The sequence below is a fragment of the Stigmatopora nigra genome, chromosome 3 (assembly GCF_051989575.1).
Source record: "Stigmatopora nigra isolate UIUO_SnigA chromosome 3, RoL_Snig_1.1, whole genome shotgun sequence".
In the NCBI taxonomy this organism is placed as follows: Eukaryota; Metazoa; Chordata; class Actinopteri; order Syngnathiformes; family Syngnathidae; genus Stigmatopora; species Stigmatopora nigra.
In genome coordinates, this window is record NC_135510.1 from 1276531 (window position 1) to 1292847 (window position 16317).

General features: G+C 38.3%; 2 protein-coding genes across 3 annotated transcripts; both read left to right on the forward strand.

Annotated features, from left to right (window-relative positions):
- The first annotated feature begins 273 nt into the window (after positions 1–273).
- Positions 274–11379, forward strand: prc1b (protein regulator of cytokinesis 1b). 2 transcript variants are annotated; one of them, XM_077713147.1, is made up of 14 exons: positions 274–418; positions 580–712; positions 2373–2495; positions 3059–3292; positions 3574–3744; positions 4359–4508; positions 4613–4760; positions 4846–4982; positions 5273–5368; positions 5433–5579; positions 5659–5766; positions 5868–5993; positions 7543–7704; positions 10646–11379. In XM_077713147.1, the coding sequence occupies exons 1-14, from the start codon at positions 408–410 to the stop codon at positions 10715–10717; spliced, it is 1818 nt and encodes a 605-aa protein (XP_077569273.1). In that variant the 5' UTR covers positions 274–407; the 3' UTR covers positions 10718–11379. The 2 variants fall into 2 exon arrangements, with proteins under 2 accessions (XP_077569273.1, XP_077569274.1); XM_077713148.1 differs by having other exon boundaries at positions 7543–7627.
- Positions 11380–12356: 977 nt separating this feature from the next.
- On the forward strand, positions 12357–16108 carry ptpmt1 (protein tyrosine phosphatase mitochondrial 1). The gene is made up of 4 exons (XM_077713184.1): positions 12357–12601; positions 13666–13746; positions 14064–14255; positions 15583–16108. Exons 1-4 carry the CDS (start codon positions 12440–12442, stop codon positions 15709–15711), a joined length of 564 nt encoding a protein of 187 aa, XP_077569310.1. The 5' UTR covers positions 12357–12439; the 3' UTR covers positions 15712–16108.
- Positions 16109–16317: the final 209 nt, after the last annotated feature.

Below are 16317 nucleotides of genomic sequence, written 5' to 3' on the forward strand. Positions count from 1 at the left end.
TCCAGAGACATAAAAAGTACACCCAAAGAGTGTGAATGTCTTCTACTAGCAACAATAAATGCACAATTCCTAATTCGTTCAATTAAGCCTGTGATAAATTACTCCTTAAAAGTTTGTTCGTTTTCCAAGTAATATGTTTGCGGAATAGTCGGGTGTGAGCGGTGCTACGGTTAAAGTGAAAACGGATGTCACCGCCCCGGCGGATGACGTCAAACTGTTCAACAAGCGCTCCTATGCTAAACGAACCAATCAGAATGCAGAATTGTACAGTTTGCGTGTTTTGAACCAAGAAGACAAACGGACAAGCGATTTAGCTGAGTACCAGACGTGAAGACCTCTTGTTTTACGTTTTGATACTTTTAAAATTAATTTTCTTTCAAAACGTGGCAGTCTCAAAAGTGTAAACGATGAGGAGAAGGTACATTTTAATTTTTTAAAATAGTTTTGTATGGGCGTCGATGAAATTAACATGATTAAACAAGTTGGGTGGTTTGCAGGACTGGATATTTTCCCACTGGTTTTGAATAATTGTACTATTTAACTTGTAATGTAGTAAATAATTTGATTTTTTTTTTACAGTGAGGTGCTCGCAGCCGAATCTGTGTCATGCCTCAATAAGGCTCTTTGCCACTTGAAGGACATTTGGGAAGAGATTGGCATTCCAGAGGATCAAAGATTGCAAAGAACCAATGTTGTCAAGAATCATATAAAGGTGAGGCTAATATGTATATTGTCATGCTAAATCGATCGAAACTAGACGCGGTTTTCCTTTAAGATACAAGGTAGAAAATGTAACTCTTGACTGCAACGCAAAATGCCCATGTAAAAACCTAAATACGATGAAAATAGAAGTTCTGATTTTAATTCGTGTTTCAATATAATAGTTTAATTGGATTTTACATTACTGTCTGACTGTTTTGCGACGACTGCGTCAACCAAATGCTTGGAAAATTGCAGGGAGTGTCTCAATGACCCTCACTTGAAAATCTCTTATGCAATGGTGCATTCATTAGGGTGGCTCCTTACCCGGTAACCGGTCAAATAGTCCCAGGGGCTATTTAGCCGGTAACCGGTCAAACAGCCTATATGGCCCAATATGGCTATTTAGCCGGTAAAAATTCTGTGTATGGTAAATAGTAAGAAACTACGGCTATGGAGCCACTGCCTAAATAATAGTTATTAAATCCCTATTCACCTTATGTTAAAATCTATCAATTGGCAATAACACATCAAATTTCAATAAGATTGGTTGAATGGTTTAGAAAATCCCCTATTCACTCAATGTTAAATAATAGGTTACCGGTTAAATAGCCCCTGGGACTATTTGACCGATTACCGGCTAAGGAGCCACTGCTCATTAACAAGGGGTATTTGTTTCCTGATCATGCTCGTAACTCGGATTCTCAAAAACTGGAAAAGGATCACTCATATTATTTCGAATTATACTTTGACAATATCTACCAATTTGTAGTACTTAAAACACAAATGCTTGGTTAATTGTCACTAGAGGTGAGATCTTTAGATCGACCCCGACCTGAAATTCGGGTCGGGTTGGGCCTAAAATGTCAATCATTATGTCGGGACGTGCTTCTCTCTCGCTAAAAATATGTAAACTAAAACTGTCTTGTTTTCGCTGACTTAAAAAAAAAGTTTTTAAAAATGTATACTAAAACATTGTGAGGATACCCAACTAAGGAATAATTTTAATAAAACAAATAATTTGGATAAAACAGAGAAGGCGCTCTAATGTGATTGCACTTGGAAGCACGGAGCCAGAGCATGCTTTGCGTACATCACGTGAACGCCACCCTCTTAATAATTATTCCCTTCGCAAGTCTGCATCTATTTTGACCTGGTATCCCCAATATGGAAGAGCAAGAAATTAAGAATAAACTAAAGACAGGAGAACTAAAAAGACAAACACGCACCGATAAGAAAGAGTAAGGTGTGGAAAAGCTTCAAATTGATTGTTGAATACGCAATAGAAACTGCCTGTGTTAGCCTCGCAGAATGTAGTCAATGTGGCGCTTTACTATCATACGAGAGCAAAAATTTAAACTGTTGAAATTGTCAAACATCTATATTATCATATAAAAGATGTGAACGTCAATACAGTCTTGTTTAACTTAGATTTCGTTACAAAAGACAGCCTTTAATCTGTTATCATAAATCACGCCTCCTCCCGACTCGGGGGTCCTTAGACCTCAAATAAAATATGAAATTTCCGGTTTGCTTCGGGCTCGGTCTTGCAAATCCAGTTATAATTTGCCGGGCTCTGGCTGGATTTTTTCTCGCTCCAATTTGACCTCTAATTGTCTCTAGCGTCGCTACTTGAATTGCACAATAACTATTTTGATTATTCCACCCACCAGGGTTTACTAGATATGATGATCAGAGAAGAGGAATCATTGAGGAATAGAGTTATGACCAGTATCCAAGACAGCAAACAAGAACTGGAAAAGCTCTGTCTTGACCTTCAGATTCCTTTATTTCAGGTAACTGCTCGGAGGTTTTATATTGGGTTTTGTAAAGCTTGTTTCCGTTTATTACTTTGTATCAAATATTGTATACTGTAATGCTTCATTCGAGCAATTTGGTAAACTGCAACAAAATCCATTTCAAGTTGCAGGACTTTTGTTTTGATTTTAAGAATCATAAGTCAGCTAATAAGTACGTAAGGTGAAAGCCAGATGGTGATGATCAGTATAAGCAGTGCATTATATAACTTTTATTTATCTTATGGGCATTGTATTATGTATTTTTTTTTTTCGTTTAAAAAAATTAATTGACAATATTGATCAACAATGAATACAAATTGAATAATCCTCCCTGTATGGAGTTTGCATATCCGGCCGGGTACCTCCCCTACTTTGTCGAAGTATTACTGTAGTTTTCTAGGATTGGCTCCAGCACCCTACACGACCCTTGTGAGGATAAGCTGTATAAAAAATGTTATCTTCACGTTACCTATACAACTTTTGTGACGTGACACACAAAAAAAGGAAAACAAAACTTTGTGGAGTAAATTTGCCGTTTGGATTCATTTTTGTTGATTCAGGAAGAGGTTGGTCTGACCATGCTCCAGCAAGAGAAGAACCTCCGCACGCGAGTTGATAATCTGATAACTGAGAAGACTCAGCGTATGCAGCAGCTGAAGGCTCTGCTAGAGGAGGACCAGGAACTCTGTGACATATTATGCTGTGTTCCATTTGCCATCTCCCCAAATGATGTTCCCTCAGAGGACCAACTGGATAGCTTTAAGCGACATATTGCTAACCAGAATGCTGAGAAGGTTGGTGCGCTTGGCAGTTTGCGAAACGATAAAAATGCATTTCATGTTGAAGCCATATTTGATTTACCTCTTGTTTACATTTTGACATGCACTTTTAGTCCCTGTTTACTCAAACTATAATGATACTACCTGCTAAGTTATGTTACCTCACCCAATACCATTTATTCTGGTTTTAGACCATTGTAACGTAGTCATCTTTAGGATTGATGGGAAGCATTATTGGTATTGATGTGTCCGAATCTAACAGGATATTAATAACATTTTCTTCTTTACCTGGACAGACAAATCGTTACGCTGAGTTCATGGGGCTCAAGAAGCAGATCATCTTGTGCATGAATGACCTGGATCACATTCCAGAGACTACCTTTGAAAAGGATGTTGTCTGTGAGGAGGAAGACACTTTCTGCCTCTCTCAGGACAATATTACTTCACTCAAACAGCTACTTTGTCAGGTGAGATCAATGTTATTCTTATTTGTAAATAACGTCTTCAAATTTAGCCAGTTAGGACAGATTAGACAAGAGATTTGCAACCCTGTTTTGTGGATTATGTTTGTCCATGATTGTTAACATCAAATAAATAATTTAGTAAAACTGTCTTATAAAGCATTTTGTTGTTTTTTCGCTTTTTGAAAAATAAAGGTTAGATTTTGATCATTTTTTGATGGCCAAATGTATTCAATTTTGGGTGTGCCCTAAAAAGATCCCTTTTAGATTGCTCGCTGGCACTAGCAGGCAGAATTAACTAAAGCAAGACATTGCTTTTTCCATAGTGTGTATTTACTTAAACCAAGGGTGGGCTACTAATCCACGAAGGGCTGGAATGGGGACAAGTTTTTAGAGCAACCAAGCAATCAAACAATATGACACTTTTTCACCAACTACAGCTACAGTAATACCTCGCCACTTCGCAGATCCACCAAAAAGTGCCTTGGATCTGCCAAATATACCGTATTTTCACATCTATAGGGCGCACATAAGTCTATAATTTGAACATGAACATGAAAGGGGGTGGGGACAAGTCACAATTGGAGATTTTTTCACTGACTATAATACTTGGGTTTCAGCTGGATCAGCAAAAGGCAGAGAACGAGGCAGAGTGTGAGGCCCTTCGAGAGAAGATCCAGCAGCTGTGGCACAGGCTTCAAGTTCCACAGGAGGAGAGAGAGGCCTTCAATGAACACATGGTCATTTCCAAGAAGAGTAACCTGAAGGCGGTAAGATGACTTGATAATGCTCTCCCCTTTTACACTTCCAACTACATTTTCATTACTGCGCTCATTGGTGGTTTTGTTTTTCCCTCTTGTTTCCCCCTTTTCAGTTGCAAGCAGAGTTGAATCATCTGAAGGAACTTAAACTGCAGAATATTTGCAATGTCATAGATGCCATCCGCACTGAGATTTCTGTGTTTTGGGAAAAGTGCTTCTTCAGCACTGAGCAGCGGCAGGCGTTTTCTCCATATTTTAGTCGTGAGTTTTGCTTTTCCCGATTCAAATGTCGCCATTTGGAGCTCGGTTTTATTCATCTTTTATTGTTGTATGTTTTTATTTTTAGAGGACTTCACAGAGGCGCTACTAAGTTTGCATGATGCTGAGATTCAACGTTTGAAGGAACATTATGAGAATCACAAAGACCTTTTTGTTGGGGTCAACCAGTGGGAACAAAACTGGAGACTCTTTCTTGAGTTAGATGTGAGTACTATTGACAAATAAGACAATTACTGCCGAAACCATACAATTTACAATTAAATGCATTGACTTGAGGATCAAGCTGCTTGCACAACATTTCAACAAGAATCTTAGATCTGGTTATTATTGTTTTTCCAATATGACCCTAAACTTTTGAACATAAGTTTACATGCTATGTTCAGTCCTTTGTTTTAGTTTTAAAACACTTGAACATTTTTGTGACACTGAAAGGTTGCCAGAATATATTAGGCTGTTGCAAGGCTTGAGAAAATACACCTTGTTTTTAATTTCAGAAAAAAGCATCAGATCCATCAAGGTTTGCGAATAGAGGAGGAAATCTTCTCAAAGAGGAGAAGCAGCGGGCTGAACTGCACAAATCTCTGCCAAAAGTAAGACACACGTATTAGATACATGTTAAACACTAATGAATTAATCGTATTTCTTCTATTTAAGCTGGAAAAAAAACTAAAAGGTCAAATAGATGCATGGGAAAATGAGCAGGGACGTGAGTTTTTGGTTAATGGCCAGAAATTCCTTCAGTATGTGGCAGAACAGTGGCAAATTCATCAATCAGAGAAAGAAAGAGAAAAAGTAGAAAGGGTAAGGGTAATCTTGGCTTTCTGCAGAATAGATTTTTTTTACACATTAGTTGACTTTTCTCTATGCAAATGCTTTCTAGCAACTGAAGAAGAGCAAGCAGACAGAAGAAGATATGCTGTATGGAACAGCACAAACCCCCAAACGCAGATTGCTGGGGAACAATACCCCAAACAGATCAAAATGGATGGTAAGCCAGCATAGAGTATGACTTCTTTCCATGTTTATGGTTTAGTATTTACCAGTGGACGTTTGTGTTCATTAATCATTCACTGTGTTTTTGTCTCTCAGAATGCCTCCTCCAGTATTTCTATGGCCACACCCAACAGCTCATTGCGGTCTGGCTACAGTGGGATTGTCTGTCGTTCACCGGTGCCACGCTCACCAATGCGCCGGCCTCCTCTTTCTGCAAACAAGGTTGGTGGCAAAAGTGAGGACAAAATAAAACTAAAAGAAGTGCAGTGTTTAGATGATTCCGTTTTTTTGTCAAGGATAGTTGTCGTATGATCCGTTGTTAAAGGAAAAATAACAAATGTTCTTGAGACACTGCATGCCTGATTTAAAATTTTAAAAAAAATTGTGTCAGTGAGCGAGCAATAAAAATGCTGTTAAAAATAAATAAATAAATAAACAAATGGTAATAAGGGGGCGATTGCCAAATAAGGGCTCTTGCCTAAACAAAGTGTTTGACCAACTCATTGTAATTTGCCCAAATATTACCCACTTTTTAACATCATATTTAAAAACTATCCTGCCAAAACTTATCACCAAGCTTGACAGTACGTATAATTATCATTTCAAGATTACAATAAAAAATTCCAAACACAATCAATAATGTAGTGATGGTGTATGTGTAAATGCTGGGTTAAACAAATAAACTTTTAAAATTAAGAGACTACTAGATTCCAACTTCCTCGTTCATTTTAAAAGTTAGCTCTTTAGAGCTTTATCTTTTTTTGATACTTTATGGGCCAAGTCTGGTCAATTTTTTTAAATAATTTATCAATATTTTTATATCACAGTCTTACCTCCACACACACACACACACACATATGCATATGCAAAAAAAAGAAACAACCTCTCAGTATCGGGGTATGCATAACTATATTTTAACAAGATTTTAGGATTTTGGTTTAATATACCACTAGGCTACAAATGTATAAAAACCCTTAGGTTACACACTTTTTTGAAGTAATTAGCGTGCTCTTCCTGTTGCCTGCAAAATGGAGGCTCTTCTGGAAAGGAGGGCATCTCTGGTAATGTGTCACTTGGCCTACAGCCAACTATTGTAGCTCCAACCTCAATCACGGCCCGTCAATGAGGCGTCGAAAGGAAGCAAGATAATTGGTCAATGATTTTTATGCAGAATTTAGTAGCGTTTGAGCTGACCTATGAGATATTTAGGAATCATGTAATGTATTTTTTTTAAAATGACATTTTCGTTAATCGTTGGCGCTTTATTGTGATGTGTATTATTGTTACTGCTTTGTTATGACATATGGCCAAAGACGCGCCCATTTCCAAACACGCCTGCATCTTGCAGGCAAAAGAGATAAAATTTGATTTTTTAAACTTTTGTTTGTAAGTCATGTTGCAGTGACACAAAAGCATTCTAGCGTACAGCTGTTTGTTGAAATAGACTCAAAATGGCCGACGAGAATGATCCATTCTGAGTGCGTGGAAGGGGCATCCTTTGACTTTTAATACATAGTAGTTATAATTGAAAGGCAAGTTCCGGAATATTAAGTTTGTTATCGCGTATCTGAAGTTTTCGCCTTCGCGAGAGAAAGTCTCGTTGGTGCCGGAAGAATAGTGGCGAAAACAATTCATCTCCCACTTCGTTACGTGAAAAAAAATGTGAGGTTGGGTTGCTGTAACCCGGGGGATTCACACTTGATTTTTAATTAATTAATTATTTTTTACACACCAGTGTTTAGAAGTCTCTCTTTTTCTGCTTCACTTTCAGGGTTCTGCACAAAGGAAACATCAACTAAAACGCAACATATGCAACAAAGAGAATGAGGCCCGGTTAAAAGGAACCCCTCTGAGTGGTGCGTTGTTGACCCCTGCTAGTCCACAGTGTAACGTCAGCCTTAACTCTGTTGCCAGCACGTATTCAGAGTTTGTGGTAATTTAAACTTTTGTCCTATCACTCTCCACCCCTTTCTCTTTCACGTTGAATGAACTTCTATTATTTTTTTTTTTTAAATTAATACCAGGAAAAAAATTGCTAAGTACTATGACAGGGGTGGCCAACCCGCGGCTCGCGAGCCGCATGCGGCTCTTTGCCCGGTTTCATGCGGCTCTTACGTCCATATCAAAGTTTGTATTTGTGTTTTATTTTTTTTTGCGTGTGCGCTTCGCTTGAGTTCAATACGGTATTTTCGTCCAATGCGCATGTGCTTGGGATGAAAATACCTCAAAGTTTCCCAGTAGGAGCAAGGTCATTTGAGTAAACGTTTTTAACAGAGTGGGAGAGCTCCCGTGAACCAGAAGCGACAATGAACGGCGTCGCGCACACAAAAAGTATCCCAAAGATCGAGCGTCGGCTGAAAAAGCCACACCCCCTGCGAGGCAGACCAAGGCGAGAGTGCTCAGCCGGGAGCAGCCAATAGGAGAGCGAGGTGTACACCCACGTGGTGGGCGCGCTAGTTCGCCCACCACGTGGGTGTACACCTCGCTCTCCTATTGGCTGCTCCCGGCTGAGCACTCTCGCCTTGGTCTGCCTCGCATGAACATTGTGTGTGCACTGTCTCACACAGACAAACTCTCAGTTCAACCAAGTCCACAAACAAAAATATAATAATTTACAATAGCGTTTTTCTTTTTCTATGCATGTTACTTAGTGGGACTTCTGTCATAAAATCAGCGCCTATTTTTGCGCAACATTCGCTCCTTGTGAGCTGTCATTTATTATGAATGGCTTTTAACTAGCGAAAAGCCATTCATAATAAATGACAGCTCACAAGGAGCGAATGTTGCGCAAAAATAGGCGCTGATTTTATGACAGAAGTCCCACTAAGTAACATGCATAGAAAAAGAAAAACGCTATTGTAAATTATTATATTTTTGTTTGTGGACTTGGTTGAACTGAGAGTTTGTCTGTGTGAGACAGTGCACACACAATGTTCATTGTTGATAATGACTGGCCTGTGTGCACACACAATGTTCATTGTTGATAATGACTGGCCTGTGCTGTTAGTACTGTAGGAGTCAATTTATGTCATTACTATGCTGGTGTGTGACATTTACAATAAATCTGTGTGATGTGGCTCTTTGCGGTAACACAGTAAAAAATGTGGCTCTTTGCGGTAACACGGTAAAAAATGTGGCTCTTGGTCTCTGACTGGTTGGCCACCCCTGTACTATGAAGAGCCGAATAACAGTAGGCACTGGAATAATAGTAGGGAGTGGAAAATTCCAAATGAATTAATAATAGTAGGCACCGGAATAATAGTACTACTACTACTACTACTACTAATATTCATTATTTTATAAATTTTCCACTGCCTACTATTATTCCGGTGCCTACTATTATTAATTCATTTGGAATTTTCCACTCACTACTATTATTCCAGTGCCTACTATTATTCGGGTCTTCATAGTAGTGAATTCACAATAAGTGAAGACGTGATAATCAAGGGATTACTGTAATCCCTTTGAGTGATTGCATGTCTCTGAGTTAAAGTTTGCTATTTATGCCAAAGGCCCATTCACACCTACCGTATTTATTCGAGTTAGCGCGCAAAATTTTGTAGCAAAAAATCTGAGGCAAAGTTCGGATGCGCGTTATATATGAGATCTTTCATGAGCAAATGGCAAGGCATTCGGAGGATTTGACGTCCGCCATTTTAAATTGTCCTTTCTCGACCCAATTCTCGTCACGCCCGAGTTTTCAGGAAAGAATGAAGGCAAAATGGCAGACTACCGGTCCTAAGTTTGTAAATATTATGAGTTTCTTTCTTGCCGCATCTCCCTCGTGTAAATACATCTGTGAGCACTGGGCAGAGTGTTGCATTATTTTCCCTTTTTAACGCGTTAGTCAGTGCGGAATTGGGGGAAAAACAATGGGTCCAAAGCAAGCCGGTGCAATAAAGAGTAGTGTGAATAAAAGGCGTATGATGACAATCAATATTCAGCGGGACATAATGGAAAAACATGAGTGGTGTACGCGTGATGGAGCTCACTCGCCAATTCGAGAAGAGCACCTGGAGAAATTGGCAAATGGTCGTGCATTATCCTATTGTGTGGGCATGCGTGTTCATTCTTTCGTAATATTTTGTACAGGAGACAAAAGCAAAGAACCCTAGATAGGTTCCTTTTAAATACTCCAGCTGAAAGTGAAGGTGGAAGCGAGGCAAAAAGAGCCAAGCCGGAAGAAGAAAAGTTAAAACGAAATTAGAATTAATTTTAGTGTAATGTAAGATTAAAACATACTATTAGGTGTGCATCATATTTTAAGTTCATTTAAGGTAAATTTGTTTCTTGTTTTACCTTCGCTATCTCCCCTCGCACTCCATGTTGCACTGAATAATGTCTCATTTTAGTATTGAACATCGTAACCACTAGATAGTTATTTGTTGCTATGTTAGTCGATGGTCAATTAGAACCCCCACAAAAAAATTAAATTGTAATATCCTGTTTTTGGGGTGTTTTTTTTTAAAAGGGTTGGAAATAATTCATTTGTATTTAGTTCATTTCTATGGGAAATGTTGATTTTAGCTACGACTAAATTGACTTACAAGCTCGGTCCGGAACCCATTAGGCCGTATTTCAAGGTAATACTGTAATCCTAGCTGTCAAATTTGCCTTCAAAAGCACATTTTTCACTAGTAGGACAATTTGGCAGAACACTGACCCACTCCTCGGTTAGTATCCATTCTCACCCAAGGCGAGAAGAAACAATTCTGCATTTATATTTAAGTTTTAAGCAAAGGGGACATCGCTGTGTGCCCCAAGACATGCATATGAAGTACATTATAGGAGTTGATTTTATGGTTGCACAATATGTTCATAAAAAAAAAAAAATCCTGTCACTAAAATTGTCTTTTTCTTTGCCATTTAAACAGCGAGATCTATCCATGGCCTCTAAACCCAAGATCCAGGAGCAGATCCTGAACTCCACCATCACTAAACATTAACTAGTCACCTTTGAACATAACTGCCTTTTGCTTTCTATATATTTATATTATTTCACATTATAAAACCTGTTAGGGTTATTTGGTTTTAAGCTCAACTATGAAATTGCAAATGTTTTTTTTTCTTTCTGTTTTAAACATAGTTTGCCAATAGATCACACTGTATAATGTGACGATCATGGCAATTAAATTTAAATGAAGGTAAGTACAGTTTGCTATCTCCTGTTTCAGAGTTTTGTATATATAGTCTGCCACATTGAACTAGAAAAACATAAAAATTGAAGTTATACTTTCATTAACTTGGCTTTTATATGTTGCTGTTAGGATTTTTCCATGAGCAAAACTTAAATTTACTGGAATTTTGCAATCTATGGGTTACAGTTCCAATGTAATATTTGCACTTTTTGTAAAATATATTCAATTTTATTGTAGTTTTTCACACTGTATTCCATTTCCCTTGGCTTTCTGAAATGTTCTGTACAAATCTTTTAATTTCTCGACTTAGAATGAGGGTTTTTATTTACATTGGGGAAGGAGTTGATTTAATTTATCTTTCTTGCAACTGTTCTTTTTTAATACCTAAATTGGCAACTGATCTAACGTTATTGTATCCAAACTGTTGCTCTACCAATGTTCAATATATTATGGTTAATGTGTGAGCTTCATTTTTTGTTATTCATTTACTATAAATCATTCATTCTCTCCTTTTCTGAACTGCTTTATCCTCATTAAGGTTGTGGGGGGTGCTGGAGCCTATCTTAGTTGACTTCGGGCCAGAGGCGGGGCATACTCTGCATCGGTGGCCAGCCGATCGCAGGGCACAAGGAGAAGGACACCCATACTTAAGGGCAATTTAGAGTGTCCAATCAGCCAAACGTGCATGTTTTTTTCAATGTGGGTGGAAACTGGAGTACCCGAAGGGAACCCACGAAGGCCTGGGGAGAACATGAAAACTCCACAAAGGGGGATAGTCCTGGATTTGAACCCATGACCCCAGAACTGAGGCCAATGTGCTGATAACTTTTTATTAATGTAATTGAGACTTGGCATGCACATATGTGGCCATCACATTTGGGTCGTGTGAGCCTCCCGTGTGATATCAAATTGTGTTTGAAATGATGCTATTAATACATGTACTAAACGTCACCTGGCCTACAAAGGGTTAATTATGTAACGCTCCGACAGTAATTTAGTTTAATCTTAAATGCAGACTCAATTAAATTAGTTTACAGGTTTTAATCAAACAGTTTCAATTATTAGAAAACGCTTTTTTAGTTTTTAAAAAATAATTATGTTTCAGGTGGCTGATATTCTAAAGAAAAACTCATGTAAAGGCATGTGTTTACATGGATTGAATATTGAAAACTGGGTCGAATTTTAAATTACCGCTTTTAAAGATGCGTCACACTGTCCGAGTCGCTATCAAAATAACGACTACACTGCAACTTTGGACATGTTTACAAGCTATTTTGAAATTTAAAGCCTGTTTAAAAAACTTGAAGAAATTCTAATTCGACGTTCGAGAGGAGTATATACATTTTTGAAATTAAGTAAATACAGTTAAAAGAATCCAGGAAAAGCACGAAAAAAGTTAATTTTGAAGGGTTTACCCGGAAGTTGTTATGACGACCGGAACAAATAAACAGGGGTGGGTCTATTATCCATGCGTATTGAAACGTAGCCGCATTTGTTTTGCCGGCGAGCACCGACAACATCATACTCGTAATGATATCTTCAGCAATGTCCGGAGTTTTAGCGAGGCTGCTTTTCTACCCTACATTAGCCTACAATGTCATCATGGAGAAGGTGTCTTCGCGAAGGTGGTTTGACCGTGTGGACGAAACGGTGCTACTTGGAGCGCTGCCCTTCAGATCCATGACCGAACAGGTCCTGTTTACCTTTTACTCCAGATTAATCAACGTCATTGTAAACTAATTAGTACCTCCCCTGTTGAACAATGGTGATGAATTTGCAGGCCTCCTGATTCAGAAGTTGGTTATTGTTTTCTAATTTTCTTCACATTTGACGATTGGTGAAAATAATCTGTAAAATAAAATCCTAGAAAATCTCTGTGTTTTGGGAAATTGTGGTTATTCACTTTTTTCAACACTTCCCTTCATCTAAATCATTTAGCCGTTAAGAATCATTTGGATTGATCGCTAAATTCTCAGCTGTTGTAATTTTAAGCATAAATGTCAGGCTTATGTTTTATGTGTCAGCGTAAGAAAGTAAATATTGCAGCAAAGAAGACGTTTGTTGTTTTAAACTAAGGTCGTTCAACTCTTGCTGCCATTTAGAGTAATCGGCGATTATTTTTTATGAACTTTTTGGCAACCTTTGATAGAAGCAAAAGCCTGATCCATTTCAACAAGTAAACAAAAGGAATTTGGACTAGTCAATTATGGTCCGTGTCAATTCTCGTATATAAGCCGCAACGTTAAAACTGCCTTAAAATCATTGAATTTTACAATTTCTTGTTTATAAGACGCACCCTGATACACAATTTTCACTTCCATATTCCTAGATTTATTAGGGAGTACAAATGTTACTTTGAAGGTAAAATCATAAGAAAAAAAATCGCACGTGATATTACTGAGGCGGGGGGCACCCTGAATCGTGGCCAAACGATCGCCGTGCACACACAAACCCATACCTTGGGGCAATTTCAGTCATTTTTTAAGCAACAAATACAGGTTATATGCGAGAAAATATGGTAACTTCTTGGTGACCATTAAAATATGAATTGTTTATGACTCTCCGCGAAAAAGGTTCCCGACCCCTGCGATATACGTATAAGGGCAAACAGCGATCATTCACAGCTAGCCTGTTAAAATGAATTTGATGTGGATCGCTGAGTAGTTGGAAGGATTAGGATCAATAATCAGTGCCAATTTAAAAGATTTGAAGAGAAAATACCACCTGAATGAATGTTTTTTCTCTCTTTCTCTCAGCTGGTAGTAGGTGAAAACGTCCGAGGAGTAATCACAATGAATGAGAACTATGAAACCAAGTTCTTCTGCAACTCTGCTGAGGTAAGTTCACGCAACACTTATTTTTATGCACCTTGAAAAACCTGTCTCTCTAAAGGGCTGTTTACTTTAGAACATTTACAAAGTTCACACTAAGGGTTTAATGCCATGTGCATCGATTACTTTGGTGCTTTTGTCACCATCCAGGGATTTTTAAGAAGAATCCCCTTGCAGAGGTTAATGTGAAATTACGTTGATAAGCTTGAATTAATAAATGCAGCCTTTTACATGAAAACATCTCGGTCAACCCTCAAAAACAAGGACGTCACGAAGAGTCAGGATCCTAAAATACTTGTATCGTCATTTCCCTGCAAATTTAGGAGTGGAAGGCTGTTGGAGTGGAGCAACTGAGGCTAAGCACTGTGGACATAACCGGTGTTCCCACTATGGAGAACCTGCACAAAGGAGTTGAATTCGCTATGCATCACCGACAGAATGGGAAGTGTGTTTATGTCCACTGCAAGGCTGGACGATCCCGCAGTGCTACGCTTGCTGCAGCTTACCTCATTCGGGTCAGTTGACATTTTTTTTGTCCCTGCAAGAACATCTTTTCTTAGTTTTTTATTTTTTATTGATTCAGTGAGATATTGCAAAATTAATTTGCACGATTCTTGTATCCATTTGAAATCCATTTGAATCGATCTTTACATTTGTGTTTTTGGTGGAAACAAGTAGAGGGACCCAGCTTTGCCAGTCCCACCTGCTTGGGCGAGGTGTTTTGGTAATCTATTTGCGTATGGAGAAGCACATTGACTAATCCACACATGAGCAAATCAGAATAAGAGATGAAAGTGGAAAATAATGCACATGATGGATGTGGAACAAATGAAGGGAAAAGCAGGTTGGATCAGTGTGGAGTAAACCTAAGCCACGCCAATGTGTGTTAACATCCGAGGAGCAACCAGAAGCCTTTTCGTTTATATAAATAAGGCCTCGCTGGCGGAAATTCTTCCAAAAATGAGGTGGATAGGCGTTCTACTTTACAACTAAATTGGTTCAGTGCGCTCCACACCATTGTGTCTCATCGAGTCTTCCCAACAGAACAGAAAAAGAAAGTGTTTCGGTGGGTACCTGGAAACTCGCCGACCACTCAGCCACGCGGTGCGTTTAGGGACATCATGTAAAAGCAATATTTCATAGATCAACTCTGCTTTCACATTTAACAAATACAAATTAGAGTTTACCCACTTGGGGAAGGTGAAGAAATCACTCGTCTATTAGGATCTGATAGCCGTTTCTGGCCAGCATAAAAAAATGTCAACACTCTACGTTGCTCGGTTTGAACAAATGTAGCGTGAGAAAGTTAACATAAGCACCCACCCACACATCCATCCATAAATCACACTTCATTTGGATTATAGATAGCCAATTGGTGGCTAAACTTTCAATGGATCCTCTAGTCAGCTGTCGAGGTCAGATCTTTAGCCCGAGCCCGACCCGACCTAAAACTCGTGTCCAGTCGTGTCGGGCCAAATATGTCAATCATTACTTTGGGTTGGGCCGAAAGGACTTTCAGAAATAAATTAATCAATTTGATTAGATTTTTTCCAAAGCGGTATACAATAATCACCCATAAGTTTATATTCGTGATTAATCGGGATCAAATTGTGATGCGAATCAAATCGGCAGACATGAGGCTATACACACCCCCTAGTGATTATACATTTGCTTAAATTACTTAACAAAAAGAAAGTCCATGTGATTTACAGAGTAGGAAGGAGTCTTTTTTTCCCTAGAAAAGTAATATTGGGCATGAATTATGTTTTCTGTGATGTTGCAAGTTGGTTGGAGGTGTTTACCGTGGTGTCATTTTGATTCTGAAATTTTACTTTCTGACAGTTGCACTGTTGGACGCCCGAGGAGGCGTGCCAGAAGCTGGCATGTGTCCGGCCTCACATCCTTGTGCATGCTGGCCAGCTAAAGATGCTGAGAAAATTCTATATGCAGGTGTGTGACAAGTCCCAATAGGTCTGCACAGCATGAGATACTCACTGCTAAACCATCGTACCATGTTGTACAGTCTTGTGGAAAGACACAAGGTCTTATTGTGCCTTTTAGGTTTTTAATTAAACATTTTCAAAGTTTTACTGGATTATTCCAATTTTTTTTACATTCAATACATTCTAAACAAGTAATTAAGATTTATTAGAAGAATCTTATAGTGTAGTTATTAGTTTGCCATTTGAATGAATGTATGGTATTTTGTATTGCAATTAATGCAAACCTTTTAAAACAACTGGAGAATTACATTTATATTTGATTTTGGTTTACAAGAATCTCAGTGTGATTATTTTCTTCTCCACACATCTATTGTTTGTCATTTAAGCTTTTTACGGTATAATGTGAATAAACTATTTAAACAGTGCCTGTTTTTTTAAATCAACATTTGCTGCAATATGATGCCAATTATTAGAGGACTACAATTTTACATAAGAATAAAATCATTTTCATTCTTACATATACCATTTACTCTGAGGGGAAAACAGTTGAGTTCAAATGTGGGTATCACTCAGGTAAATACTTAAAAGTATTTACTTAAACTGAGCCAACCGCAGTTATAAACGTACAGATACG

Coding starts and splice junctions, on each gene's coding strand:
- ptpmt1 (XM_077713184.1), top strand. CDS start 12,440: ATGATATCTTCAGCAATGTCCGGAGTTTTAGCGAGGCTGCTTTTCTAC. Junction 12,602..13,665: donor TCAGATCCATGACCGAACAG/GTCCTGTTTACC, acceptor TCTTTCTCTCAG/CTGGTAGTAGGTGAAAACGT. Junction 13,747..14,063: donor TCTTCTGCAACTCTGCTGAG/GTAAGTTCACGC, acceptor CTGCAAATTTAG/GAGTGGAAGGCTGTTGGAGT.
- prc1b (XM_077713147.1), top strand. Junction 4,509..4,612: donor AGAAGAGTAACCTGAAGGCG/GTAAGATGACTT, acceptor CCCCCTTTTCAG/TTGCAAGCAGAGTTGAATCA. Junction 5,580..5,658: donor AAAGAGAAAAAGTAGAAAGG/GTAAGGGTAATC, acceptor AATGCTTTCTAG/CAACTGAAGAAGAGCAAGCA.